This window comes from Myodes glareolus, chromosome 11 (assembly GCF_982192425.1).
Source record: "Myodes glareolus chromosome 11, mMyoGla1.1, whole genome shotgun sequence".
NCBI classification, from domain to species: domain Eukaryota; kingdom Metazoa; phylum Chordata; class Mammalia; order Rodentia; family Cricetidae; genus Myodes; species Myodes glareolus.
Genome location: NC_142036.1, coordinates 56828329 through 56841715, shown reverse-complemented (window position 1 = coordinate 56841715; position 13387 = coordinate 56828329). Strand labels below are relative to the sequence as shown.

The window sequence follows — 13387 nt, the reverse complement described above, 5'->3', positions numbered from 1 at the left end:
GAAAGGCTTCAAATGGCGAGACGTTTCATGTACAAGGGCTGGCAGAATTAATACTGTGAAAATGGCTATATTACCAAAACAACCAATAGATTCAATATAATCCCCATCAAAATTCCAATAGTAATCTGCATAGAGACAGAAAAATAAAATCTATAATTCTTATAAAAGCACAAAATCTCTGAATAGTGAATACAATCCTGAGCAAGAACAAAACTGAAGGTATCACAATAACCAAGTTCCAGCTATGCTACAGAGCTACAGTAACAAAACCTGCATGGCACTGGGACAAAACAGATATGCCAATCAACGCAACAGAATCCGGGACCCGGAAACAAACCCACTCAGCTACAAACATCTAATTGTTAAAAGGTGCCAGAAATAGACCTTGAAGAAGTGAAGCCCCTCAGACAAATGGTGCTGGGGAACCGGGTATCCACAGAGAATGAAACCAATTCGTCTCTCTCGTCCTGTGCAAAAGTCAGCCCACAATGGATCACAGACCTTAATCTAAGAACCGAACCTTTGCAACTACTACGGGGGAACAGAAAAAATGCTTCTAGACGTACACAGAGGGAACAACTCCCGAATAGACACCAAGAGCTCAGGTCATAATAACCAGATCTAAGAAACAGGACTGCATCAAAAGAAAAGGTTTTGGTGGGGGCTTGGGAGATGGCTCAGCGAGGAAGCAGCTACAGACGCAAGGGGACCTGAGTTCAGATCCCTGGTTCCCACCTGAAAATCTCGGTGTGGCTGTGCACACTTCTGAGCCCAGTGCTGGGGAACTGAAGAGAATGCAGCCAGGCCATCACTGGAACGTGCTGGCCACCGCCCCAGCTGAAAAGCAGCAAGCTCCAGGTTCAGGGAGAGACAACGTGACAGAGAAGACAGAGTGGGAGAGGACACTGAGTGTTTTCCTCTGTGTTCTGCACTTAAGAGCACAGGTACACACCCTACGCATGCCCATCCATGTAAACAACACATATACACACGGGCACACACACACACACACACACGCAGAAGCTTTGAGACAACAAAGGAAGTAATGACCAGAATGAAGAGACAGTCCACAGAATGGGAGAAAACATTTGCCAGCTGTTTATTTAACAAGGGATTAGTAACAGGAATTTATAAGAAGCTCAAAAAGAACAAATAATTCAGTCAATAAATGGACAAATATTTCTGAAAAGAAGAAACACAAATGACCAATATGGCTCATACCTGCAATTTTGGCACTTGGGAAGCTGAAGCAGGAGGATGAAGAGTTTGAGGGAAGTCTGAGCTATGTAGTGAGTCCCTGGTCAGTCTAAGCTACAGAGGCAGAACTGGCTCAATATATCCCAGGGGCTGTGGAGATGGCTCAGTCAGTAAAGTGAGTACAGGTGCAGTCAGGAGGACCTGAGTTCAGTTCCCAGCATTCGCTTAAAAAGCTGGTGTGATTCAACGCAATGCCCAGAAAAATCCCAGCAAAATTCTTCAAAGACCTCGAAAGAACGGTACTCAACTTTATTGGGAAAAGCAAAAAACCCAGGATAGCCAAAACAATCCTGGGCAGTAAAAGAACTTCTGGAGGCATCACAATCCCTGACTTCGAACTCTACTATAAAGCTATAAGAACTGAAAACACCCTGGTACTGGTATAAGAACAGACAAGAGGACCAATGGAACCAAATAGAAGACCCGGATATCAATCCACACATCTTCGAACACCTGATATTTGATAAAGAAGCAAAAAATATCAAATGGAAAAAAGAAAGCATGTTTAACAAGTTCATGAGTGTTGGGTTCAGAGAGAAAATGGTCTAAAGAAAGTAAGGCGGAAATCAACAGAGAAGGCTATCTGAGCTCTGGTCTCCACTCGTGCACACACATGCATTGTACGAGAGAGAGAGAGAGAGAGAGAGAGAGAGAGAGAGAGAGAGAGAGAGAGAGAGAGAGAGAGAAAATACAAACAAAAATCACAATTAAAAATTTCTAACATCTGACAGGTAGTGGTGGCACACGCCTTTAATCCCAACATTTGCAAGGCAGAGGCAGGTAGATCTCTGTGAGTTCAAGGCCAGCCTGGTCTACAGAGCGAGTTCTAATACAGCCAAGGCTACACAAAGAAATCCTGCCTTGGGGGTAAAAAGAAGTCTAACATCCTAAACCATGAAAATAATGCAAGTCAAGAGCTGGTAAGATGGCTAGGTGGGTAGAGGCACCTGCAGCTCAAGATGGAAGTAGAAAACCCGCTCCAAAGAGTTGTCCAATGTCTTCACAAAAGGGTCATGCATATGTATACCCCCAAACATCATAATATACACATAAAACAAAAAATAAAAATCTCAAAAGAAGAAATGTAAATAAAAACTACACTACGGTTGTATCTCACCCCAGACAGATTGGCCATCAAGAAAACAACAGGGAAGGCGAGAAGACTTCATGGTTAAGAGCACTTCCTGCTCTTCCAGAGGTCCTGAGTTCAGTTCCCAGCACTCACACTGATGGCTCACAGCTTCCTGACACCTGCTCCAGGGACCCCAACAAGGTCTCCTGGCCTCTGAGAGCATCTGCATTCATGTGGTCGACACCCACAGAAAGGAACACGATACACATAAAATCTCAAGAAAACAACCAAATTATTGATAATGCTAGGTGGCGGGGGGGATGCACAAGACAACCCTCATACACTGAGGGCAGGAGTGCCGATCAATCCAGCAACTGTGGAACTCAGTGTGGAGGTTTGACGAAAAGCAGACTAGAACAGGCTGGGGATGTAGCTCAGTGTAAGAACATGCTGGGCTTGATATGTGCTGGGTTTGATACACACACACACGCACACATTCATATGATCATGCTGCATGACTCCTGGTATTCACCGGAAGGAAGCAAAGTCAGCACACACACACACACACACACACACACACACACACACACACAATGGAATATTATTCAGCCACAAAGAACACTCATTTTCAGGAAGAGTGGACAGAGCTGGAGACCAGTCCATGCTAAATAAACCAGATCAAAAAGGACGAATTACTGTGTTTACTCACATGCAGAATCTAGATGAAATAATAATAGCAATTAATAATAATAATAATAATAATAATAATAAAAGACATGAATGTAGACAAGGGATCGTGAGGGAGAGGACAAGGAAGAGTGGCGGGAGGATAAACACGACCTAAGTACACGTCACAATTAAACCCAATATTTTATACAAGAATAAAAAAGAAAAGCTTCAAAATGATGGAGGGATTTGAGAGGGGCCTTGCAAAACTGGGAATTTCACAGCGGGCTTCAGACGAGGGAAGCACAGCCGACAGCAGAAGCAAAGCGGCAGAAAAACAGACGAGGCCGAAAGCATGCAATGGAGATCTCAACCAGCAGAGCAACTATTCCGTTCCACAGTAGCCGTCCTCAAGAGACTTCCTCGCAAAACCACGACGCAACGGCTGAGCGTGACGGAGGCCTTCGAGAACAGGGACCCTCAGACCTCCCCTCTTCACCTCATTCTTGCACCTTCTATGCCTGCCATAACTCCACCCCACAAACCCTGTGCCTGCCACACGACACCATCCTAGCGCCCCTGACCAATCAATACCTCTTACCTTTCTTCTTTCACCTCCCTTTCTCTCAGGGTCTTTTCCTCACACCCCAGTGCTTCACTCATTGGAGATGCTCCTGAGCCTTCTCAGCAATTCAGCTCTTGTCCCACGCCTGACCTGCATTTATATATCCGCTCCTGACAACTTGAACTCTACACTCCACGCTTGAAATCGCCATCATTCCCAGACAACCTCTTTCTTGTGTTAATAGATTAGCAGTATCCTGTTTCACTCTGAGGTTTGAAACCTTGCTCATCCTTTTTGTGGTGCTTGGTTTTGAACCCAGGGTCTTAGGCATGCTAGGTGAGTCCTACACTACTGAGCGGTCATACATGTGAGGCGAGCCCTGCACCACTGAGAGCTGTCATACATGTGAGGCGAGCCCTGCACCCCTGAGCTGTCATACATGCGAGGCGAGCCCTGCACCACAGGCTTTCTTGCTTTGTATTTTGACATAGCATCAAGCTGCCCAGGCTACTCTTGAACTCATTCTGTAGTTTAAGGAGACTTTGAACTTGTAATCCTCCTGCTTCAGTCCCCCATGTCGCTGGGACTGCAGGCAAATCACACTCCCACACTATTTTCGCTTGCTGACCGTTTCCTACACAAAGTCCATTTTCCCTTGCTGTGTCCTTGTTCACTACACTACCACGCATGTCCACAAGGATATGAAATGCCACAGTGCCCATGAAGCCCTCCCTGGTTCTTCTACTGAATACCCTATATATCTTTTATAGAATATAATAAAGTTCTACTTTTCTTGAAGGGAATATAGCGGGCTTTAGACAAATTAGACAGGCTGGGTCTGAGTCCTATCCCAGCTCTCTACATGTGCCCTTTGACAAAGTTATGAAACCTCTCTAGCCTTCAGCTTCCTCATTTGTAAAACAGGAATAACATTAGGATTCAAGAATCTATCTGCATTAGTGGACTAAATGAGGGAGAAATGCATGCAAAGCACTAAACAATGCCTGACATCTCAATATCAGGTACTGAGTGTGGGCCACTCCCTAATATCTAAAAGGAAATGTACTTCATATCTCTGTGTTCTCATGGGGTGTCAATCACAGAGCCCATTAACAGTCTACAGAGTGACCTTCTCTGTTGTTTTGGGACAGGGTCCTACTATAAAGTCCCAGTGGTCTGGAAATCACTGTGTACACCAGGCTGACCTCAAACTTGCAGCAATCCTTCTGCCTCTGCAATCTTAAATACTGGAATTACGGAACCCAGATTTGAATGACCGACTTTAATCTACAAAATTGCATCCTTTAAATATCCCTGAGATTTCCCAAAGCTCTTTTTTCTCCCCAGTTTACTAGTGTTCCCCCACTCCCACTGACCTGGTGTAAGATAGTATATCGTTCACGATACAGCTCGGCTTTATCTCTTGCTGTTCCAAATAAGGTTGGTGCAGCACGATTAGTCATTGATAGACTAGAAGAAAAGGAATATCATTTAAGTATGTGTGTGTGAATATGTGCATATATACTATATATACTATATATACTATATATACATCTATGATATAGTTATAAAAATTAACACAAAGGTCAATCAAAAGTGAAACATAAAACTTTGTGAAAAATTATACAATTGAAATTCACTTAATCAACAAGTAGAAAGATATCCCAGTGGATAAGAGCACTTGTTGCTCTTGCAGAGGTCCTAAGTTCAATTCCCAGTACCCGTATGGAACCTAAAAACTGTAACTCCAGCTCCAAGAGATTCAATGCCCCCTTTTCAGATTCATGGCACCAGGCATACATGTGGTCACACTCATATACTCATGACAAAATACTCATGCATGTAAAATAAATAAATCTTCAAAAAAATTAAATCAACAAATGATATGGGGTATACTTACGGGAGAAATTTTTTTCTTTCTGAACTGTACACAAAATGCGGAATATCAAAAGCTCCAATAATATTGAAAATATGCTCTCTGAAAAGCAATCCATAAAACACAGATCAAACTTATTAAAACACAAGAATTATACATAGTAATAATTCAAATTTTTTGCATATAATACTCTACACATTTTCTTCAAGCCATGACCAATTTTTTTATAGTGTTACAAATAAGAGGATAAAGTTTTTAGCTTGTCCATTCCACTACTTTCGAGAGATATGATGGTTACAGGTATGATGATGCTCCCCATAATCCTTGCACTAGGAAGGCAAAATCTAGGCTATATAATGAGACCTATCTCAAACAAACCAAACAGTAAATTACTTTTGATGTTCAATTTAGTTCATTCATAACACACAGACTATGAACTAGATTGGGAACACACCATGTCAGTAATAAACAAATATTATAATCTCACTAAAAAAAATAGTAAAGACAAATCATTTAGCAATCAAATTTATAACGTGGGCTCACTTAAAGTGAAACAAATAACGATGGCTTCTGATGTAGAACTATTGACCACCCATTGTTTTCCCATGAAAATAAGCACTTGGAAACGCTCCCGCAGGAAGGAGTCAATTTGACCCACATACATAGTCTCATCGACCGACTGCCGGCACTCCTGGACGGCCGCTTCCACCACGGACCGCTCGATCATGTCTGAAGACACTGAAAAGGCAAGTTCAAAGTCACAGTTTAGAACAGGGCTGAAAACTCAGGCACGACAGCAGCCACCTAGAAGGTTAGTAAAGGCGTAAGTCACAAAACATACAGGTTAGCACTTGGAAACCGGAAACAAGAGGAACAGGTGTTCAAGGCCATCCTGGGCTACATAGAGAATCTGAGGCCAGCCTGGGCTACACGAGATCCTGAATATATAAGTACACAGCAGTAATCACAACACCTTTGAGGCTCACACACACACACATACACACACACAAAACCCCTCATTGTACCCATTTCTTATTGACGGTAGAGCAACCTTGAGTATCAATCCAAGCACACAGCTAAAACAGTTTCGAAAGCAACACAAACTTAGGCCTGATCAGAAAGTGGGCACCCTTAATCACCCTGTTTTCAGGCAAATTACCATATGCCATTAGAAACTAACATATAATGATTAATAATCATGTTTTCCTAAACTTTTTATTGTAAAAGAGTTTTCTAAAGTAAGAGTGTAGTATTTTGAATGTAATTGGCCCCATAACCAAATAGGGATGGCACTATTAGGAGATGCAGCTTTGCTGGAGGAACTTATGTCACTGTGGGGGCGGGCTTTGAGGTTCCCTATGCTCAGGACACCACCCAGTAGGTCAGGTGCCTTCCTGTTGCCTGCAAGATGTAGAACTCTCAGCTACACTTCCAACACCACGTCTGCCTGCACAATGCCATGCTCCTCGCCATGATGATAATGGACTGAACCTCTGAAACTGTAAGTGAGCCCCCTCAGTTAGATGTTTTCCTCATAAGAGTTGCTGTGGACACGGTGTCTTCATAGCAACAAAAACCTTAACTAAGACACAGAATGTGCGTAAATCCTGCCTTTGAAGATGTGATGCAGAAAGACGAGAGGAGGGAGCTACAATTCCTGTCCTGTGGGCAGTAGAAACACTGGAGCATTTCTTCTTTTCAGGCTGGTGCCGGCAACAGCAGATGAAGTGTTTAACCAGCACACCAGGCAAGTTAAGCCTTTTGTCTCCCCCGCTCACCCCCGTAAACATTTAGGAGTATCTGACTTAAGACAGTCACAGGTATGCAGAGAGAAGTAAGTGATCATTAAGGATCAGATCAGGGTCAGCGACATGGTTCAGTAGACAAAGGCACCTGGCACAGAACTCTGATGCCTGAGTTTGATCCTCAGACTCACATGGTAGAATGAGAGAACCTACTCCAAAGTTGTCCTCTGACCTCCACATACATACCATGACACTGGTACACACACACACACACACACAAAATAATAGTAATAATATAATTACTTTAAAGGACAAGATCAGATTTAAGAGTTAAATATAGAAAAAGAGACCATGGTAATCTCACCTCCCCAAGGGATTAGAAGCTACAAAAGGCCCCTTAAGAAATAGAATATCCTGATGTCACAACTGAACAAATCCTTTGGGAAAAGATACTGCGATGTGTGTATTGCAGAACTCTGGAATATCTTAATAAACGGAGCCTCAATTTCCATTTAAATCTAGACCTGAGGACACAAAGCTACAGCAATGTAAGCATCATCAGAAAATGTGACTTACAGGGCTGCTTTTCAACTGCATCGATGATCTTTTCTAGGGTCTCTTCCAGCTCTAACTCGGTGACAGACTGAAGGGCTTCAGTGAGATACTTAGTGGCTTCCCTGAGAAAGAAGGAAAAGAAGAGGCCAAGAATTTCTCGGCATTCACAAAGTTCTCATTCATTCCTCCCTTCAAGTGGGCCTCATTTTGCCTACAGTTTCTGAACAAAACCATATCCTTTGATTCCTGGCTAATAAAACTGTTTTTATTGTTGCTGTTTTTGAGACAGGGTTTCTCTGTGTAGCCCTGGGTGTCCTGGAACTTGCTCTGCACACCAGAGCTGGTCTTGAACTCACAGAAATCCACCCACCTCTGCCTCCCAAGTATAAGGATTAAAGGCATGTGCCACCACCACTGGCTAATAGAACTGTTTTGTTTGGTGGTAGTGGCAGATGCAAACTTTTATTTAAATCTTATAAAATTCAAGCTTTATAAAATGCCAACGTAACTGAAAACTCAGTTCTCTCTCTAAAGCCCGAACTATCAAGATTTAAAACTTCAAAAATAAGCAAACAAAGCCAGGTGATGGTGGTGGTGCATGCCTTTAATTCCAGCACTTGGGAGGCAGAGACAGGTAGATCTCTGTAAGTTCAAGGCGAACCTGGTTTACAGAGCGAGTTCTAGGACAGGCTCCAAAAATAGAGAAACCCTGTCTCTAACAACCCCCCAAAAAGAGCAAACAATTAAAATAACAACAAATCCCTGCAAGCAGATCATGCTAAAATGCCTTTTTAGAAAATGAGCAGGACACCCTGGACATTCGGGATGACCCCATCTTGACTGGAGTGTTTGAGACCAAAGCCGAAACCCCAACTCAAGTCTTCTGGATTCCTGGCCCACAGGAAATGTTGGCTAAAACAGGAGTGTGTAGCTTTAGTCTCTAAACTCAGGGTAATCTGTTCCACGGCAACAGGTAACTAACACCATCTTCCCACAGCAAAGTTCTATGGTGTTTGATTCTACGCATGGTGCCTTGAAACTAAGAGATGTGAATATGCGTCTCACTGAATCAATGAGCTTCCGACAGTTTAATAATAGTTTTTAGTGAAAGAAATGAGTTAACTGATCAATTATTCTTCTTTGCAAATGTCAGAGACTAACACCTAAATCCATCACTTTCTCCCAGAGTATATACCTAGGTTGGTTGACCCTTGAACACTAATAGACAAAACTTAAACTTAAAAGTTCCATAAAGCTCAAGGTTACGAAAACAAAACAAAAATTGCATGTAGAAGATCATTCAAGCTGACTCAAAAAGGTATACTGAGCTCAGCAGGTACTTAAAACGCTTACTGTATTATAAAATGCAAAGACAATGTAATAAGCGAGTTCTTGGAGATGTTCATTCTACAGGACTAAAAAGACACATTATAGCCAGGAAAACTGCTTTTTGGGCAAGATGTAAACTAGGAAATCTACAAAATAAAAATAAAAAGATACCTAAAACACCTTTAAAATCTATCCAGTTTTTAATCGTCCAGGCAATAATGCGAATCCCAAAACGAGATGTGTGGGAGGCTCACAGTCTGCAACATAAATCGCCAACAGACGTGCAGACGGAGTTACCCAGGCCTCTGCTTTGACCTGTCTCCTTATAACTTCCATAAGTAACACTGAAACGATTTGCACCCAGCAGAGACCCGGTCCTCCGCTGGTCTGAGGCCCTCAAGCCTCTCATTTCCCCGGCACTTTTGGGACACCGGCAGCGCAAGCTCCGCCCAGCCTGGAAGTAATATTTGCACCGGACGCGAGAGTCGCGGAAGCCCGGGGAGGATCTGCACCCTCAAATGCACAAGACCGACCTCTCCTTTTATAACAGAATATTCTAAAGGTCTCTGGGCGCCCGGGGCACTGCTGAGGGACAGGTTGCCTTACGACTCACCCTCTCAGCAGCAAGCCGCGCAGCTTAAAAGCTGAGACCGCGCGGCTCCGCAGCCGCTCCGGCGCCATATTCGCGATTTCGCGCCACCGCCGGGGCCCCGCCCCTCCTCGACCAGACACGCCCCTTATCCCGCCCCCAAATTATTGAACTGGTGAGTTGGCTGTACGTCCCTTTACAACGCAAGGGCTGGAGAATCTCAGATCCTAAACCTGAAGCAGAAACCCACCGGCGAGCCCGCCTTGCCTGGGGAGTGAAGCAAGAGTGATCAAGTGGGAACAAGCTTCCTTTAGCCCAAGTGCATTTCTGAACACTCGGCGCTCTCACATTCGGGCTTCTCTCTGACTCTAGCTAAGCTTCCCGCACCCAAGATCTTTCCTTCCAAGGTTAGGAAAGGTGAAAGACCGCCCTGTTTACAGGTTCTACACAAACCCTGGGAAATATTGTGTCTTCACTATTTCCTCCAGCAGGTACTTTCTCCATCACTCCCATCCAACCAGCATTTTAGCGGAGGGCCTCTTCACAATGCGCTGTCATTAGCAATATAAATGTATTAATTGATGTGTTTCACACATTAATTAGCAATATCCCACTTCTTCCACTGCAGCCTTTTTTTTAACATATGGAGAAACAAACAATTACAAATGACTTACTTGAGATGAAGGAAGGTACATTCGGTAGGCCACATTTTAAAATGTTAGATCTTGCTGAGTGTGGCAGCACATGCCTTTAATGCCAGGACTCAGAGGGCAGAAGCAGGCAAATCTCTTGTGAGTTCCAGGACAACTTGTTCTACATAGTGAGATCCAGACCAGTCAGTGGTACACAGTGAGACCTTAAATAAAAATAAAAACATAAATAATAAAATGTTTTCTCTGGTGAGCTGAAAAAAAAAACATGGAGTGCTTAGAAGTGAGCCTGCAACTTTATGGGACACAAGGAAGCGCTGGGCATGATATCACAGGTCTGTAATCCCAGCACTAAGATGGGGGAGATGCAAGGATCAGGAGTTAAAGGCCAACTTCGATGTCATAGCAAGTTCAAGGCAAGCCTGGGATACGTGAGACTTAGTGGGAGGGAGACAAGTAAGCAAAAAAACATGAAAATGAGGTGGGAGGGGGTGGCACACACCTTTCATCCCAGACCTCGGGAGGCAGAGGCAGGCAGATCTCTGTGAGTTCGAAGCCAGCTTGCTCTACATAGTAAATTCTATTACAGGCTCCAAAACTACACAGAAAAAGCCTGTTTCGAAAAACAAAACATGAAAATGATTTTTCTTTCTTTCTTTTTTGGTTTTTCGAGACAGGGTTTCTCTGTAGCTTTGAAGTCTGTCTTGCAACTAACTCTTGTAGATCACTCTGGCCTTGAACTCACAGAGAAGTGCCTGCCCATGCCTCCTGAGTGCTGGAATTAAAGGCATGTGCCACCACCACTCAGCTGAAAATGATTTTTTTTTGTTGGTTTTTATTGAGCTCTATATTTTTCTCTGCTCCCGTCCCTGCCTCTCCCCTCCCCTTCAACCCTCTCTCACATGGTCCCCATGCTCCCAATTTACTCAGGAATTCTTGACTTTTTCTACTTCCCATGTAGGTTAGATCCATGTATCTCTTACGGTTCTCAGTGTTGTCTAGGTTTTCTGGGATTGTGATTTGTAGGCTGGTTTTCTTTGCTTTATGTTGAAAAGCCACTTATGAGTGAGTACATGTGATAATTGTCTTTCTGGGTCTGGGTTACCTCACTCAATATGATGTTTTCTAGCTCCATTCATTTGCCTGCAAATTTCAAGATGTCATTATTTTTTTCTACTGTGTAGTACTCCAATGTGTAAATGTACCACATTTTTCTTATCCATTCTTTGATCGAGGGTCTGGTTATGACAAACAATGCTGCTATGAACATAGCTGAGCATATGTCCTTGTAGCACAATTGAGCATATATTGTAACTGTAATTCTTGCTCAATACATGTTTTGTTATATGTAATTTTACTATGTTAAAGTTAAAACTTCCCTTTTTTTAGATTTATTTATTGTATGTACAGTATGTACTGTGTGCTATAAGAGGGTACCAGATCTCATTACAGATAGTTGTGAGCCCCAGATGTTTGTGAACCAACATGTAGTTGCTGGTATTTGAACTCAGGACTTCTGAAAGAGCAGTCAGTGCTCTTAACCCCTGAGCTATCTCTTCAGCCACAAAAACTTTCCTTTTTTATTTAAACAAAAAAGGGGAAATGGTGTGGGAGGTCCTTCTGTATATGTGTTGCTTTATTTGTTAATGAATGAAGAAGCTTCCTTAGCATGTGATAGGGCAGAGTAGAGCTAGGTGGGGAAAAGTAAACTGAATGCTGGGAGAAATAAAGCTAAGTCAAGAAGCAGCCATAGATCAACCAGGGGAGAAAAATGCGCTGTTGGATGGAACCTTGCCAGTAGGCCACGAACCTCATGGTAAAATATAAAATAATAGAAATGGGTTAACCAAAGATATAAAAACTAGCTAGCAATACACTTAAGTGACTGGCCAAACAGTATTGCAAATAATATGGTTTCTGTGTGATTATTTTGGGGCTGAGCAGCCGGGAATGAACTAACAGCCTCCTACAACACTCCAGAGAATTGACAGTGACAGGGGCACTCATTTCACAAATACTGGTGTGCAGAACTGGCCTGGGGACAACCAGCTCCAATGGTACTTCCACATACCTTACAGCCCTACAGGGCCTGGGTATATTGAAAATAAAAATGTGTTGCTAAGACAAAAAATTGATTGAGATACCCTGCAAGAGTAGGGCACTCTCACAAGTCGTAGATAATAAACAAAGGAAAAAGCAGTGTTGGTCCTGGCTTACCACCTTATGAGCTGTTTGCCAAGGAGGAACCTGAAGTCCCCCAAACAATACAGACTGTGGCCACTGCTATTGATTGCTCACTATAATTAGATAGTTTGATGACTATACTTGGTTGTCAATGTGACCACGTCTGAGATTAACTAAAATCCAAAAATGGAGGACACCTGTGAGGGACTTTTTTTTTTTTTAATCTCAGTTTGAAGTAGGTAGATCCACTTCTAAACTGGATTTTGAGTCAAGCTGGCACATGTTTAATCTGGCCACACCTTCTGCTGGAAGCCTATAAGAGGACAAGGAAGAAGGAGGCTTTTGCTCTTTGTCATTTGGAGCCTTTATCAGGCCCCTCCCCGTAGGTGAGTCACAGAGGAGACCTTTGGAATTTCAGAGCAAGGTTCTTTCATCATCTTTAGACTTTCTCCCTTTGAACGACAGCTCTGGGCCTGCTATTGGGCTTCAGTGGAAACTGAAGTTTGACAGTAGTCCACCAAGCTGCCGTGTGCACCGAGCCCTTCATGATAACCTAGGTGTTATCAGTTCGCCAAGTCATAAAGTAGGACATGCATAGCAGCTGTCTATTATCAGATGGAAGTGGTACATATGAAATCGTGCAGGATCAGGCGGTTATATACAGGAGCAGGTCCTGAAGGCACAAGCATGAAAAAGTTGCCCCAATGTCTCCCATTACAATGCCTTCTGCTGTCTGGGATACACCTATAGCCCCACGGGCTATTCCCTAGGAGCAACTGATTGAGGAAGAGAAGTCTAGGGCCTGGCTTACTGATGGTTCTACCCATTATGCAGGCAGCACCCAGAGGTGGACAACTGCAATATTACGGCCCTTTCCTGGGACAACCCTGAAGACACCA

The 13387-nt window shown here is 43.3% G+C and overlaps 1 protein-coding gene across 2 annotated transcripts in view; it reads right to left on the bottom strand.

Annotated features, from left to right (window-relative positions):
* Positions 1-9780, bottom strand: part of Pole2 (DNA polymerase epsilon 2, accessory subunit) — a 30898-nt gene extending 21118 nt beyond the window's left edge. For both annotated transcript variants that reach the window (XM_048415608.3, XM_048415607.3), the window contains exons 1-5: positions 9679-9780; positions 7758-7858; positions 6099-6174; positions 5461-5538; positions 4937-5030 (exon numbers count right to left, since the gene is read on the bottom strand). In XM_048415608.3, the coding sequence (XP_048271565.1) occupies positions 4937-5030; positions 5461-5538; positions 6099-6174; positions 7758-7858; positions 9679-9746 (417 nt within the window). In that variant the 5' untranslated portion in view covers positions 9747-9780. The remainder of the gene's footprint in view (positions 1-4936; positions 5031-5460; positions 5539-6098; positions 6175-7757; positions 7859-9678) is intronic.
* Between the last annotated feature and the right edge of the window lie 3607 nt (positions 9781-13387).